Here is a 17,311-nt window from a genome sequence, read left to right on the forward strand (position 1 = left end):
AATTTTCCAGTGCAATGTGAAACGACATTCAAGTAAGTTCTTATTTTCTTATGTTTGAAAACCATTTTAAGGTGATCTAAAGTATTACTTTGATAATTGAGATGAGTAATTCTGGAAAAGTAATGTTTACTAATGCATTTAATCACACAATCATATTCGAGATGATGATGCCTTTTAAATGCATACTTTACCCGACTGAGTTTCATGTTATTCACTGTATCTTTAAATTTGTTCAGTGAATTGTGCTCAAATTTTGGCATAATTAAACAAGAAAAAGTTCCAGCTTTCTAAAATTATCAAGTCAGCACGTTACATAAAATTTGTTTGACTTTGTTATTCCACAGAGGATGAAGTGACAGATAGCGTCAATGATGTCATAGACTCTTCTGAGGACACCATCCATCCAGAATTAGCAAAGGTAAAGCTAACTCAGCAACCAAGCTCAATAATTGGACTGACAACTCTCACTCATTCCATTAAGATCTTTGGATTATATAATAAAAATTAACATTTTTATAAACGCTAAAAGAATCAATACTTGTTGCAAAGGAAAAAAACATTGGATTTTGGTGAAGCCCCATGCATTAAGCTGCACACAAATAAGCATGTTCTAAAAAACGTTGAATATAAATGTTTTTAAATTTACTTGTACCTGACAATTGGTGACCAATATAACTAGTAAATGGTTCAGTATAGATTTTTCAAATCCTTTTCAATTGTTTAAAATCAGTTGGGGCGTCATTCTCCGACCCCCCCGCCGGGTCGGAGAATGGCCGTTGGCCGATGTGAATCCCGCCCCCGCCGAAGTTTCCGGTACCGGAGATTGGGCGGGGGCGGGAATCGGGCCGCGCCAGTTGGCGGGACCCCCGCTCAATTCTCCGGCCCGAATGGGCCGAAGTCCTGCCCAGAGATTGCCTGTCCCGCCGGCGTAAATCAAAGCTGGTATTTACCGGCGGGACCAGGCGGCGTGGGCGGGCTCCGGGGTGCTGGGGGGGGGGGGGGGCGCGGGGCGATCTGGCCCCGGGGGGTGAACCCACGGTGGCCTGGCCCGCGATCGGGGCCCACCGATCCGCGGGCGGGCCTGTGCCGTGGGGGCACTCTTTTCCTTCCGCCTCTGCCACGGCCTCCACCATGGCGGAGGCAGAAGAGACTCTCCCCACTGCGCATGCGCGGGAAACTGTCGGCGGCCGCTGACGCTCCCGCGCATGCACCGCATTTCCGCGCCAGCTGGCGGGGCAACAAACGCCATTTCCGCCAGCTGGCGGGGCAACAAACGCCATTTCCGCCAGCTGGCGGGGCGGAAATCCCTCCGGCGCCGGCCTAGCCCCTCAATGTTGGGGCTCGGCCCCCAAAGATGCAGAGCATTCCGCACCTTTGGGCCGGCGCGATGCCCGTCTGATTGGCGCCGTTTTTGGCGCCAGTCGGCAGACATCGCGCCGTTGGGGGAGAATTTCGCCCCTGGTTTCCCCACAGGTGGTGGATGGGACACTGGCTAAAATGCTTATTTTTTGTGACAGGCTCATTTTCAGCGGTATTAATCAAACTCAAGTTACCATGCTTAAATAGATCAAGGAACATTTTTAATGTAAAATAACTTATTTTTAAATTGATTCATGAAACAAAAGTTCATGTCAAATTTTAGGTACAGCATGTGAATGGGTTTGAATGGAAACTCGGTGGGGGGGGGGGGGGTTCATGAAAAAAAAGCACATTTTTGAGCACAATTTGCATCTAGATCACCAATTCCACCCAAAGTCCAAACTCTGCTCAAAAACCTTTTGGGAGCAAAAAGAGAGGCTGGAAATTCCTGGGGCAGTATTCTCCGCCGGCGGGATGCTCCATTTTGCCGGCAGCCCAAGGGTTTCTCAACGGCGTGGGGCTGCCCCACAACGGGAAACCCTATTGACCAGTCGGCGTAACGGAGAATCCCGCCAGCGGGGTGAGGCAGAAATGTGACGCTGCGGGACGGAGCATCCCGCCGCTGGTCTCCAGCCTACCAGTATAGGTGCAGCAGAGTGGATCACCTGTCTCCCCTCAAATAAAGCCACAGACACTGAACCAAGTTCCCTGACTGCAGTTTAGGGGTGGGAATTCTCCAGCCATTGGGATTCTCTGTTTCCCCCAGGCAGCCCACTCCCGCCCGTGGGTTTCCCAGCAGCATGGGGTGGCTTCAATGGGAAATCCCACTGACCAGTGGCGGGAGTAGAGAATCCTGCCGCCAGCAAATGACGTGCCCCTGAGAAACATGCGGCTGGGGGGCCGGAAAACCAAGCCCCTGGTCTACACAATTCTCGGTCATATTTCACACTCCACTCCATCTCCCCATGTCTACATTAATGCATAATATTTGTAATTCATCCATAATTGCTCTTGAGTAACTCAGAATGAGACACCTTACTGTACCGCTGCAATCCATCTGGTGTAGGTACGCCCACAGTGCTGCTGGCTTTTGACCAAATGACAGTGAAGGAATGGCACCCTAGTCCCAAGTCAGGATGGCGTGTGGTTTGGAGGGGAGTTTGCAGGTGGTGGTGTTCCCATGTGTCTGCTGTCCTTGGCCTTCAAGGTAGTAGAGGCCCTGGCTTCGCAAAGTGCTGTTGAATTGTTGCACAGGACCATAGGAGCAGGACTAGGGAATTAGAACATAGAACATAGAAAAATACAGCACAGAACAGGCCCGTCGACCCACGATGTTGTGCCGAACCTTTGTCCTAGATTAATCATAGATTATCATAGAATTTACAGTGCAGAAGGAGGCCATTCAGCCCATTGAGTCTGCACCGGCTCTTGGAAAGAGCACCCCACCCAAGGTCAACACCTCCACCCAACACTAAGGCAATTTTGGACACCAAGGGCAATTCACCATGGCCAATCCACCCAACCTGCACATCCTTGGACCGTGGGAGGAAACCGGAGCACCCGGAGGAAACCCACGCACACACAGGGAGAACGTGCAGACTCCGCACAGACAGCGACCCAAGCCGGAATCGAACCTGGGACCCTGGAGCTGCGAAGCAACCGTGCCATCCACAATGATACCGTGCTGCCCTTAAGAACAAATTAATCTACACTATATCATTCTACCGTAATCCATGTACCTATCCAATAGCTGCTTGAAGGTCCCTAATGTTTCTGACTCAACTACTTCCACAGGCAGTGCATTCCATGCCCCCACTACTCTCTGGGTAAAGAACCTACCTCTGACATCCCCCCTATATCTTCCACCATTCACCTTAAATTTATGTCCCCTTGTAATGGTTTGTTCCACCTGGGGGAAAAGTCTCTGACTGTCTACTCTATCTATTCTCCTGATCATCTTATAAACCTCTATCAAGTCGCCCCTCATCCTTCTCCGTTCTAATGAGAAAAGGCCTAGCACCCTCAACCTTTCCTCGTAAGACCTACTCTCCATTCCAGGCAACATCCTGGTAAATCTCCTTTGCACCTTTTCCAAAGCTTCCACATCCTTTCTAAAATGAGGCGACCAGAACTGTACACAGTACTCCAAATGTGGCCTTACCAAAGTTTTGTACAGCTGCATCATCACCTCACAGCTCTTAAATTCAATCCCTCTGTTAATGAACGCTAGCACACCATAGACCTTCTTCACAGCTCTATCCACTTGAGTGGCAACTTTCAATGATGTATGAACATAGACCCCAAGATCTCTCTGCTACTCCACATTGCCAAGAACTCTACCATTAACCATGTATTCCGCATTCATATTTGTCCTTCCAAAATGGACAACCTTACACTTTTCAAGGCTAAACTCCATCTGCCACTTCTCAGCCCAGCTCTACATCCTATCTATGTCTCTTTGCAGCCGACAACAGCCCTCCTCACTATCCACAACTCCACCAATTAAGCCTCTTGAGCTTGTTCCACCATTCAATGATATCATGGCTAATTGTCTACCTCAATGCCATTTTCCAGCGCTATCCCTGTATCCCCTGATATCATTAGTATCCAGAAATCTAATGACCTTTGTCTTGAATATAGTCAATGACTGAGCTTCCACAACTGTATGGAGTAAAGAATTCCAATGATTCACCCACTTTGAGTGAAGAAATTCCTCCTAAACTCAGTCCTAAATAGCCTACCTCATATTCTGAGACTGTATCCCCTAGTTCTAGACAACTCCCACCACCCCTCACCCACTCCCTCCCCAGCCAGGAGAAGCATCCTTCCTGCATCTATCACGTTGAGCCCTGAAATAATTTTGTAAGCTTCAGTTAGCTCTCTTCTCATTCCCCTAAACTCTCGAGAACACAGGCATTATATCATAAATTATTTTAATTTCATTTCATTATTATAATTCAATTATAAATGCTATATATTACCCGCTGCTGCCACTCTGCATCTGTGGTGGAGACAGTGAATGTTTAAGGTGGGGTGTAGACCAGGCGGGCTGCTTTGTCCTGGATGGTGTTGAACTTCTTGAATGTTGCTGGAGCTGCACTCACCCAGGGAAGAAGACATTGGGCGGGATTCTCTCAGCTCGGGGCCAGGCCGGAGAATCTCCACGACCGGTGCGAATCGCACTACACCGCCCCAATGCCGGGACGCGATTCTCCGCAGAGTGGAGGGTCCGGGGGCGGCCTGTGGTGGGGGAGGGGGGGGTCCGACGCAGGAGGGGGGTGGCCTCCGTTGTGGCCTGGCCTGCGATCGGGGCCCACCAATTAGCAGGCTGGCCTCTCGGGCTGGGGGCCTCCTTTCTTCCGCGCTGGCCCCTGTAGCCCTATGCCATGTGTCGGGGCCGGCGCGGAGAAGGGTGCCACTGCGCATGCGCGGACCCCGCGGTGCCCAGTTGATACTGGGATCAGCAGCTGGAGCGGCGAGGGTCGCTCCTGTGCTGTGCTGGAGTCAACACTTAGCCTCAGGATCAGAGAATCCCGTCCAGTATTCTATCACATTCCTGACTTGTGTCTTGTTTTGGGGAGTTGGGAGGTGAGTTGTTCAACACAAATTTCTCAGCTCTTATATCTATAGTATTTATATGGCTGCTGCAGTTCAGTTTCTGTTCAATGGTAACCCCCCAGGAAGTTGATGTTGAAGGATTCTGTGATGGTACTGCTGTTGAATACCAAGGGGAGAGATAATTAGATTATTTCACAGTGGTGATTGGTATTGTCAGGTACTTCTGCAGTGTGAATGTTACTTGTCTGTCTTATATTGATGTTCCCTAGTTTTGCTCTTCCTCACATGTGGAAACACTTCACCCTCCCTCCCCTCCAGTGCCTCTATATCCTTTTTATATTATGCTGACTTGGAACTGTGCACAATATCCCAAGTGAAGTCCAACCAAGGTTCGATGCAAGTTTAGCATAACATCTATTAATTCTGTTCCTCCAGAAGCAAACCTTTTGATGCTTTTAGAAATAAAGTACGTGCTGAATTTCCTTCATCCATTTCTTTTACTGTACACAGTATATTGCAGAAACAGAAGAGACCATAAAAATGTCCAGAATTGCAGAACGACTAAATCTGTTTTCTCTTGACCCTGATGTACCGGTAAGTAACTTTCATGTGTTGCTGTTAAATTAGCCAGCGAGGTACTGCTATCCCTTTCTTTAAAAATATAATTAATATGATGGAGGAGGCAGTGTGCACTCTCAACTCATCTACCATGTATCCCAATATATTTTTCTTCTGGTCTCCCGCCATATAAAAATACTGCGGAAACATTTGGCAGACAAGTCAACCGAAGTCAGTCTTAAAGGCCCCTTTAGCACCTAAATCAAGAGTTTCAGTGACTGAGACCTTGGAACTTATTTTATTTCAACAGTGTAATGATTCATAGCAAGGTGCAGGAAACCAAGTGAACAGGGAGAGAAGAAAGTTAAGAAGTACATGCAAATTATAATATGTATCATTGTAACCTACCGATACCAAAATCTATCATAATTAATAATTCCAATAAACTCTAATATTGTTTAATACCATTCCAGTTAATTATGCTTGTTTATACCAGATGTTCTTACGTTTTGGTGGAAGAAAGTGTGGTGAAAATACAATCTCAAACTCATTGCAGTCCATGCATTAATATTAATACAATAGTATTAATGCTCAGCTTTAATTCGTGTGTGGTTGAAGCACTAAACATGATAAGGAGGAAAAAAACCAGCAAATTTTCATTCACTATCCGGTACATGACATAAAATATACAAGCAGCTCCAAGTTACTATCCCGTGCGTGAGTACGTGGTCATTGTGGTTTGGTGTTTTTCCACAATGGAGAAGTTTGCTGAGTCTGCTGCCAAGACTGATGCATGAAGTGTGGCCATGTGGACGAAGCCATAACCCAGCATAAGTCATTATTTTCAGGAAAAATTAAGGATGAAACTTGGACATTTGTGATAACTGAGCATATTATTTGACTTTAGTACTTTCAAATGAAATATCTTTCTTCATGGGCCACAGTAACTCCTCCTACCTCTCAATTTATTTCACCTATGGTTCTGTTTTTAACCCAATTTCTTGCCCTTCAATTAATTGTATTATCCTTCACCTCTTATTACCTCTTTCCTTTTCTAGCTTTTGCCCTGCTGTTGTCCTTCTTGCACATATCACTTGCATTAATGTTATCTCTTTCCATTTCTTTTCTTATATCTCTCACCTTCTCCTACTTTGATGATTTTTCTCTCTTTGTCCGGCCCTATTTAATTCTTTCTTTAATCACATCACCACCACTTCCTCTCAAGCACTTGCATTGGCCACTAATTGGAAACCATGACCAGATGCTCAATACGTTTGCATGACTGATTCACCATTGTCTATGGTGCACTCCACCCCCACTACTCTACCCAATTGTTCTGTGTACGTGTGAAACAGAAAATACTCCAAAAATGGAGTCTCATCATGAAGACCATTAAAAAAAATCCTATTTTAGAAAATTGTTTAGTTAACATCCTTTTTTTATGTTGCTGCCTGTCTCATCTACTTTATGTTTTTGAAACTGAATGCTAATAACAAAAACACTGCGGCCAATGTGAGGGAGCTGAATTATCATTGCTAATTGCTGTAATTAATTAAAGGGTCCTCTATGAAATAGGTTATTGCAGCTCCATTTATGTATTACGTTTTCAGCACTATCCCCCTTCCTTTTTTTAAGGGAACAAATTTGGGGTGTATTTTTATTCTTACCAGAGTGCAGTATTGGACAATTTTCTCGAGCACAGATCAAAACAAATGAAAAATGCCTCTTCTCGCTCTCAACAATATCCTTTTCACCTCAACCTCAGAAGAGCACCATCTACTGCCCAGTGTGAATTTTCCTTTATCGCACAAATGGTTCTTATAACCTTCCTGGGTGAGATTGCAAAATTGTGAAATATATAAAATAAAATGAGTCTGCAGTCCAGAAAAAAAGGCTGTTCCGCCCAACTTGTCTCCGCTGTCATTTAAGCGCCACATGGGCCTCCTCCCACTCTATTACATCTAATCCTGTCAGCATCTCCTTTTATTCCTTTCTCCCTTGTGTTTATATAGCATCCCCTGAAATACATCATTCTTGTCATACTCTGGATAAATAACTTTCTCCTGCATTCAGGTTTGATCTAACCAAATCATAGAATTAGAGAACCTCTACAGTGCAGAAAGAGGCCATTCAGCCCGTCGAGTCTGCACTGACACGATGAAAGACCACCCTACATAGGCCCACCGCCACCCTATTCCTGCAACCTCACCCTAAGAGGCAGTTTAGCATGACCAATCCACCTAAATTGCACATCTTCAGACTGCGGGAGGAAACTGGAGCACCCAGAGGAAACCCACGCAGTCATGGGGAGAATGTGAAAATTCTACACAGATAGTCATCTGAGGTCAGAATCGAACCCGGGTCCCTGACGCTGTGAGACATCAGTGCTAATCACTGTGCCACTGTGCCAACCCTGGAACAGAGACCCGGGAGGTGTGCAGTTAGCTGGGTGTTTCCCAGCACTCGTAGGGCCGTGAAACACCATGCTATCTACCAGGTCTCTGGTTCGATTCAGAGCCTCAGCAGGGAACTCCTGGTGAGGCCACACTTAGTCCCGTTTCCTGCACTGAGGAATTCCGTTTGCCATAACTCCTCAGTGCAGGGAGAAATTGGAACACCATTTTTAAATGGCATCCCGATCTCTCGACCCCCTGACGCGACCTCCAACAATCTCCCCCCAAATGTCCCAACGTACATAGAATGGGGCCTTGGGCCCCCCACAGCCATGCAGGGTACCCCTGGCCCGATCCCGGCACAGGAAAAATGTCAGCCTGGCACTTTGACCATGCCAGCTGGGCACGTTGGCAGTGACAGACTGGAACATAGGAGGCAATGCTAGAGTGCCAGGCTGGCAGTTCCAAGGTGTTCAGGTATCAGTGCCAGGGTGCCTGGGTGTCACCAGCAGTGCCAGGGTGCCACCCTGTCCAGTGGGTAAGCATCTGGGAGCCTCTGATCCCCTGCGAGATCCCCACAAGTGCCATTGTGTTTGGTTCCCGTTTGTGGAGACCAGTACTGAATGGTGCTCATCCGAGGTCTCCAAGGCGAAGGGGTTAGATTCCAATACCTCAGATACCTCAGGGCATGTTGAAGTGAGACTAACTGCCAGGCTCCAATATGCAAATTTACACAACAGTGATCCTGCCCACAATGATTCAGATCACAACGTCTCACGAGATTGTGTTAGATCTCGGGAGGCGTGGTGAGCCATGTAGATCCCAGAAGAGGGATCTCCTGGCATCTACTGGCCTCACCACACTGCCTTTCGGGCTCAACCCGGCAGGTAGATCGCACCCATCATCTATGCACGTATCCTATCAAACCCTGCTGTAATCTTAAAGGCCTCTCCCAGGTCAACATTCAGCCTTCTCCTTCCTGGAGAAAAGACCTCCAACCTGTTCAGCCTTCCCTGATAGGTATATGCTCTCAGTTGCGGCATTTTCCTTGTGAGTCATTTTTGCAAATTCACCAATGCTTCTATATCCTTTTTATAATATGAAGACCAGGGGCTGGATTCTACGCAGCCCTGCGGCAAAATCGCATTCGGAGCGGGGGCGAAGAATCTCCATTTATGCGGAAATTGTAGCCAGCGCCGCTCCCGTGATTCTCCGGTCACCAGAGAAACTCTCGCACACAATTTACGCGGCACAGTGAGGGAGCCATTGACAGAGGCGCACGCGCAGACTCGCAACCGGAAGTGCAGGGGCCCGCATCCGCAGCTGAAGCTGAGAGAGGCACTCCCCGGAGTGCTTCTCGCCCTGCCAGCCCCTGCAAGGTAGGAGAATAGCTGTAGATTTTTCTGAGGAAAGTCAAGAATGAAACGCCAGGGGCGTCATTCTCCGACCCCCCGCCGGGTCGGAGAATCGCCGGGGGCTGGCGTGAATCCCGCCCCCGCCGGTTGCCAAAGTCTGGGCACCGGAGATTCGGCGGGGGCGGGAATCACGCCGCGCCGGTTGGCGGGCCCCCCCGCTCGATTCTCCGGCCCGGATGGGCCGAAGTCCCGCCGATAAATTGCCTGTCCCGCCGGCGTGGATTAAACCACCTTTTGAACGGCGGGACAAGGCGGCGTGGGCGGGCTCCGGGGTCTTGGGGGGGGGGGCGCGGGGCGATCTGGCCCCGGGGGGTGCCCCCACAGTGGCCTGGCCCGCGATCGGACACCAACGATCCGCGAGCGGGACTGTACCGTGGGGGCACTCTTTCCCTTCCGCCTCCGCCACGGTCTCCACCATGGCTGGCGGAAATGGTGTTTGTTGCTACGCCAGCTGGCGCGGAAATGACATTCGGGGCAGCGCATGCGCGGGAGCGTCAGCGGCCACTGACAGTTTCCCGCGCATGCGCAGTGGGGAGAGTCACTTCCGCCTTCGCCATGGTGGAGGCCGTTGCGGAGGCAGAAGGGAAAGAGTGCCCCCACGGCACAGGCCCGCCCGTGGATTGGTGGGCCATGATCGCGGGCCAGGCCACCGTGGGGGCACCCCCTGGGGTCAGATCGCTCCGCGCCCCCCCCCCAGGACCCCGGAGCCCGCCCACGCCGCCTGGTCCCGCCGGTAAATACCAACTTTAATTACAGGCAATTTCTGGTCGGGACCTTGGCCCATCCAGGCCGGAGAATTGAGCGGGGGGTCCCGCCAACCGGCGCGGCCCGATTCCCCCCTCCGCCCAATCTCCGGTACCGGAGACTTCGGCGGGCGGCGGGGGCGGGATTCACGGCGGCCAACGGCCATTCTCCAACCCGCTGGGGGGTCGGAGAATGACGCCCATGATCTTCCCTCCATACCAGGCAACGTTCTGGTAAATCTCCTCTGCACCCTTTCCAATGCTTCCACATCCTTCCTATAATGCGGTGACCAGAATTGCACGCAATACTCTAAATGTGGCCGCACCAGAGTTTTGTACAGCTGCAACATGACCTCATGGCTCCGAAACTCAATTCCTCTACCAATAAAAGCTAACACACCGTACGCCTTCTTAACAACCCTCTCAACCTGAGTGGCAACTTTCAGAGATCTATGTACATGGACACCGAGATCTCTCTGCTCATCCACACTGCCAAGAATCTTACCATTAGCCCAGTACTCTGTCTTCCTGTTATTCCTTCCAAAATGAATCACCTCACACTTTTCTGCATTAAACTCCATTTGCCACCTCTCAGCCCAGCGCTGCAGCTTATCTATGTCCCTCTGTAACTTGTAACATCCTTCCGCACTGTCCACAACTCCACCGACTTTAGTGTCATCTGCAAATTTACTCACCCATCCTTCTACGCCCTCCTCCAGGTCATTTATAAAAATGACAAACAGCAGTGGCCCCAAAAGAGATCCTTGTGGTACACCACTAGTAACTGGACTCCAGTTTGAACACTTCCTATCAACCACCACCCTTTGTCTTCTTCCAGCTAGCCAATTTCTGATCCAAACTGCTAAATCTCCCTGAATCCCATGCTTCCGTATTTTCTGCAGTAGCCTACCGTGGGGAACCTTATCAAACACTTTACTGAAATCTATATACACCACATCAACTGCTTTACCCTCATCCACCTGTTTGGTCACCTTCTCAAAGAACTCAATAAGGTTTGTGAGGCATGTCCTACCCTTCACGAAACTGTGTTGACTATGTCTAATCAAATTATTCCTTTCCAGATGATTATACACCCTATCTCTTATAAACCTTTCCAAGATTTTGCCCACAACAGAAGTAAGGCTCACTGGTCTATAGTTACCGGGGTTGTCTCTACTCCCCTTCTTGAACAAGGGGACAACATTTGCTATCCTCCAGTCTTCTGGCACTATTCCTGGTGACAAAGATGACTTAAAGATCAAAGCCAAAGGCTCAGCAATCTCCTCCCTAGCTTCGCAGAGAATCCTAGGATAAATCCCATCTGGCCTCGGGGACTTATCTATTTTCACCCTTTCCAGAATTGTTAACACCCCCTCCTCATGAAACTCAAGCCCTTCTAGTCTAGTAGCCTGAATCTCAATATTCTCCTTGACAACATTGTCTTTTTCCTGTGTGAATACTGACAAAAAATATTCATTTAGCACCTCTCCTATCTCCTCGGACTCCAAGCACAACTTCCCACTACTGTCCTTGACTGGCCCTACTCTTACCCTAGTCATTCTTTAATTCCTGACATATCTATAGAAAGCTTTTGGGTTATCCTTGATCCTGTGCTGTACATTTCTTTGTTCTTTGTTGTTGTACCTGCCAAAGACTTCTCATGTCCCCTCCTGGCTCTTCTTAGCTCTCTCTTTAGGTCCTTCCTAGCTAACTTGTAACTCTCGAGCGCCCTTACTGAACCTTCATGTCTCATCTTTACATAAGCCTCCTTCTTCCTCTTGACAAGTGTTTTGACTGCCTTAGTAAACCACGGTTCCCTTGCTCGACCACTTCCTCCCTGACAGGCACATACTTATCAAGGACTCGCAGTAGCTGTTCCTTGAACAAGCTCCACATTTCCATTGTGCCCATCCCCTGCAGTTTTCCTCTCCATCTGATGCATCCTAAGTCTTGCTTTATCGCATCATAATTGCCTTTCCCCCCGCTATAACTCTTGCCCTGCGGTATATACCTATCCCTTTCCATCGCTAAAGTAAATGTAACCGAATTATGGTCACTATCACCAAAGTGCTAACCTACTCCAAATCCAACACCTGGCCTGGTTCATTAACCAGTACCAAATCCAATGTGGCCTCGCCTCTCATTGGCCTATCTACATACTGTGTCAGGAAACCCTCCTGCACACATTGGACAAAAACGGACCCATCTAAAGTACTCGAACTATAGCGTTTCCAGTCAATATTTGGAAAGTTAAAGTCCCCCATAACAACTACCCTGTTGCTTTCGCTCCTATCCAGAATCATCTTTGCAATCCTTTCCTCTACATCTCTGGAACTTTTCGGAGGCCTATAGAAAACCCCTAACAGCGTGACCTCTCCTTTCCTGTTTCTAACCTCAGCCCATACTACCTCAATTGATGAGTCCTCATCAAACATCCTTTCTGCCACCGTAATACTGTCCTTGACTAGCAATGCCACACCTCCCCCTCTTTTACCACCTTCCCTGAGCTTACTGAAACCCTGGCACCTGCAACAACCATTCCTGTCCCTGCTCTATCCAGGGGCGTCATTCTCCGACCCCCCGCCGTGTCGGAGAATGGCCGTTGGCCGCCGTGAATCCCGCCCCCGCCCCCGCCGAAGTCTCCGCTCCCGGAGATTGGGCGGGGGCGGGAATCGGGCCGCGCCGGTTGGCGGGACCCCCCACTGGATTCTCCGGCCCGGATGGGCCGAAGTTCCGCCCAGAAATTGCCTGTCCCGCCGGCGTAAATCAAAGCTGGTATTTACTGGCGGGATCAGGCGGCGTGGGCGGGCTCCGGGGTCCTGTGGGGGGTGCGGGGCGATCTGACCCCGAGGGGTGCCCCCACGGTGGCCTGGCCCGCGATCGGGGACCACCGATCCGCGGGCGCGCCTGTGCCGTGGGGGCACTCTTTCCCTTCCGCCTCCGCTACGGCCTCCACTGCGCATGCGCGGGAAACTGACAGCGGCCGCTGACGCTCCCGCGCATGCGCCGGGAAACTGACAGCGGCCGCTGACGCTCCCGCGCATGCGCCGCATTTCCGCGCCAGCTGGCGGGGCAACAAACGCCATTTCCGCCAGCTGGCGGGGCGGAAATCCCTCCGGCGTCGGCCTAGCCCCTCAATGTTGGGGCTAGGCCGCCAAAGATGCGGAGCATTCCGCACCTTTGGGCCGGCGCGATGCCCGTCTGATTGGCGCCGTCTTTGGCGCCAGTCGGCGGACATCGCGCCGTTGGGGGAGAATTTCACCCCATGTCTCCGAAATGGCCACAACATCGAAGTCCCAGGTACCAACCCATGCCGCAAGTTCACCCACCTTATTCCGGATGCTCCTGGCATTGAAGAAGACACACTTTAAACCACCTTCCTGCCTGCCGGTACAGTCCTGCAACTTTGAAACCTTACTCATGACCTCACTACTCTCAACCTCCTGTATACTGGAGCTACAATTCAGGTTCCCAAGCCCCTGCTGAACTAGTTTAAACCCTCCCGAAGAGCATTAGCAAATTTCCCCCCCAGGATATTGGTACCCCTCTGGTCCAGGTGTAGACCATCCCATTTATAGAGGGCCCACCGACCCCAGAATGAGTCCCAGTTATCCAGAAATCTGGGGCGAAATTCTCCTACCCGCCCCGCCACATTTCTGCCCCGACCGGCCGGCGGGAGTCTCCGTAACACCGGCCGGTCAATGGGGTTTCCCATTGTGGGGCAGCCCCACGCCGTCGGGAAACCCCCGGGCGCCGGCAAAACGGAGACTCCCGCCGGCGGAGAATGACGCCCCTGAAATCCTCCCTCCTGCACCATCCCTGTAGTTTTGTATTTATTGTAATCACAATTTGCTGTCATCCCCAAGTTTTGGAATGGTACTTCTGATTTCCAGCTCAAAGTTGTTTACGTAAATTGTGTACAGCAGTGCTCCAAGGGGAACTCCATTCCCATGTTTTGCCAGTCAGCGTAGTTATTCTTAATAAATAATACAAAAGCTAACTGCTGCAGATGCTGGCCATCTGAAATAAACACAGAAAATGTTGCAAATACTCTCCAGGTCAGGCGGCATCTTTGGAAAACAATCAAGAGATAAGGGGCTGGATATTATGGAGCCCACCTTTGGAGGAACCCTGGTGGCCAGGCCCACGTAATCGCAGGACAGGTCCCATGTCAGTCTCCCCGCAATGGGAAATCCTTCTAAAATTGAGTCAAAGGATGAAAAGGACTGTCGTGGGAATCTCAGTTGCTCGCAGTGGGATGTCAATTAGACTCATTGATGAGCCAATTGACACCCATTATCCCTGAACCCACTGTGACTCAGTGATTTAAATAAGGGCCTCATGGGTCTACCACACCTTTGGATGGATGGCTACCCAGCAAAACCTGTCGTGTTTGCAGTGGCCTTCAAGGCTTTGGTGCGTGTAGACAGGGTTGGTGGGGGGGGTCCTCACGATCAGGCATTCTGTATTCTGTCACTGTCCTGGCCTTTGCACCCCCCCCCCCCGCCCCTTCACCCCCCTTACCCCCCCCCCATCCTGCCTTCACTCAGCTGTGGCATGCAGATCCTGCATGTTCCTGGTCCTAGGACTGGTGAAGTGTATCAGCAGCCACCACTCCTGCTGGTGCTGGCGGCAGTGAGAAGCTACTGGTGTTTGGTTGGCCAACAGCTCAAGGAGAGTGGGTCTCTCACCATTAGGGACCCCAGTCACCAGCTGTGAAGGTCCAATGGTGGCCGATTTCTATTGGGCCACCCCAAGGAACTGAAGGGAGTTTCCTGTCAGCTCTCTGATAGGTGAGTGTGACCCTGTTGGCCTTGCAAACTACGGGCCAATATTTCCAATCAAGGGTTACCATCGATCAAAACATCTCTCTATTTCTCCGCAGAGACCTGACCTGCTGAGTATTTCTAGCATTCTCTGTTTTTCTTAATGATTCTGAACCCCCCTGCTCATATTTCCTTGGCCGCAGCTAATTTGTGATCTATTCTGCTTCTTGTTTTCTGACTCCACTTGCTCTGACCTTAATCTTGAACCTAATTAAGATACCTTATCAAAGACCTTTTGAAAATTGAAGTATCGTCCATCAAAAACTTCACCAAAAGTAGTTTACTCCCCCCTTGTCTATTCTGTATCTTCAAATAATTGAATACAGTTGACCTTCGTTTTTTAAATCCATTCTAAACATTTTGGGCGGGATTCTCCCACCGGTTGCCGAATTCTCCGGCACTGGATATTCGGCGGGGCCGGTCGGCGAGCCCCCCCCCCCCCGGCGATTCTCCGGCCCGCGATGGGCCGAAGTCCCGCTGCTGGAATGCCTGTCCCGCCGGCGAGAATCAAACTACCTCTCTTATCGGCGGGACTAGGCGGCGCGGGCGGGTTCCGGGATCCTGGGGGGGGGTGGGGGGCGCGGGGCGATCTGGCCCTGGGGGGTGCCCCCATGGTGGCCTGGCCCTCGATCGGGGCCCACCAATCCGCGGGCGGGCCTGTGCCGTGGTGGCACTCTTTTCCCTCCGCCTCGGCCACAGCCTTCACCATGGCCGACGCGTAAGAGACAGCCCCCTCTCTGCGCATGCACGGGGATGACGTCAGCAGCCGCTGATGCTCACGCGCATGCGCGGACCTCCGCCGGCTGGCGAAGTCCTTTCGGCCTCAGGTGGCGTGGCGCCAAAGGCCTTCCACGCTAGCCGGTGGAGCGGAAACCACTCCGGCGCTGGCCTAGCCCATCACGGTGAGTGCTTGGCCCCTAAAGGCATGGAGAAATCCGCACCTTTGGGGCGGCCCGACGCCGGAGTGGTTCACTCCACTCCATCCCACTGGGACCCCCCGCCCCGCCAGGTAGGGGAGAATCCCAGCCCTTGTCGTTGAAATGAAAGGAGAATATAATGGGTGTGACTCAGCGAATCAAAGTTTAAGTCCGCTTCTGCGCCTGTTTGGCGGGGTGTTTCTCGATGGCTGCAGCCACCCCGTTAATCAACGTCACTTTGCTGGGTTTTTTGGCCTTGGGGAGTTTCTCTCCGCCAAGGAGACACTCAGAGAGATTTCCTGCTGGTGAACTGACCTCAGCGATCCGGGTGCCATTTTGAACAAGAACCCTGTCTTCCCCCCCCCCCCCCCATTGCCATTTCAGGCCCTCCTGCTTTATTGACCCCACTTCACCCCCCCAACCCTGTCAAGGCCCTAGGAAACCCCTTACTCCCCTTCCACTGGGCAAGGCCCCCCCGAACCCAGGCAGTACCAACCTGCCACCTCCCACCCTGGCACTACCTACCTGGCACCCTGGCACTGTGAGGATGCTCAGGTGGCACAGCTAGGGTGCTAGGCTGGAAGTGCCTGGGAGCTAGGCGAGTGCCAGGGTATTACCCTGCCTATCCCCAGCCACCTGAGGGTCTCTAATGGCCTGTGAGACCCCCAAGGTGCCATTAACACCTGGTCCACATTTATGTAGACCAGATCTAAGTGGCACCCTGGCGAGGGCTCACAGGTGCAACCGTTGATTCCTGGATGCGGGGTGAATCTGGTGTCCCAAGTATTTAAACAAATCTAATTGCCCGGTGCAAAGCCCAGTTTGTAGCTCACGTTTGATTCACATGTTGCGCTCGGATCCGCACCAGGTGTATTGGGGTTGCTGAATCATGCCCAGTATCTCCCTTTACAGCTTAGCTCCCAATCCTGTAACTTCCTGTAATCTCATCAACATTACCACTTTAAACAAAAGTATACAGAAAGTGAATAGAAGTGAATAAAGTAAAACCAGAAAAAAGTTTGGTCTTGTTTTTAAGGCAAAGATGTACATGTGAGATGATCATTTTAATGAAGATCAGCACAACACCAATGTTATTTCTGCAAATATACAACTTCTAAAACACCAGACTTTAATTTTTCTGGTGGACATATATATGTTTGCACATTATATTATATCTCTTCAGATCCTCAAAACGCAGAAGTCTGATTTTTCGCTGAATGAATCGCCAATGAAGCCTTATGATAAGAAGCTGGGCAAACGGATCATGGTCACATGCAGATCTCTTGTCCTAAACCTTCAGGCTTGCGTCAATGATACAGAAGGTAGTCAGCTAACCAATGTAAGTATCTAATCCATTCGTACTGAATTCAGATTAATTATCCAATTAGGTTTCATGAGTTATTCTGTCCTTACAGAGCAATCTTTATCCTTGGATTGTGTTTTCATTAAATAATTACATCTGCACAAATTGCATCTGCGAGATATTTTGTAGTGGTGATTCAAAACTATAAAACTTGTTCTGAAAAATATATTAACTCACTA

The 17,311-nt window shown here is 50.2% G+C and overlaps 1 protein-coding gene across 7 annotated transcripts in view; it reads left to right on the forward strand.

The window, feature by feature from the left end:
• Positions 1–17,311, forward strand: part of dock10 (dedicator of cytokinesis 10) — a 526,558-nt gene that overhangs the window by 353,212 nt on the left and 156,035 nt on the right. For all 7 annotated transcript variants that reach the window (XM_072474508.1, XM_072474511.1, XM_072474505.1 and 4 more), the window contains exons 9-11: positions 345–418; positions 5,428–5,511; positions 16,953–17,108. In XM_072474508.1, the coding sequence (XP_072330609.1) occupies positions 345–418; positions 5,428–5,511; positions 16,953–17,108 (314 nt within the window). The remainder of the gene's footprint in view (positions 1–344; positions 419–5,427; positions 5,512–16,952; positions 17,109–17,311) is intronic.

The sequence above is a fragment of the Scyliorhinus torazame genome, chromosome 14, assembly GCF_047496885.1.
Source record: "Scyliorhinus torazame isolate Kashiwa2021f chromosome 14, sScyTor2.1, whole genome shotgun sequence".
Taxonomy (NCBI): Eukaryota; Metazoa; Chordata; class Chondrichthyes; order Carcharhiniformes; family Scyliorhinidae; genus Scyliorhinus; species Scyliorhinus torazame.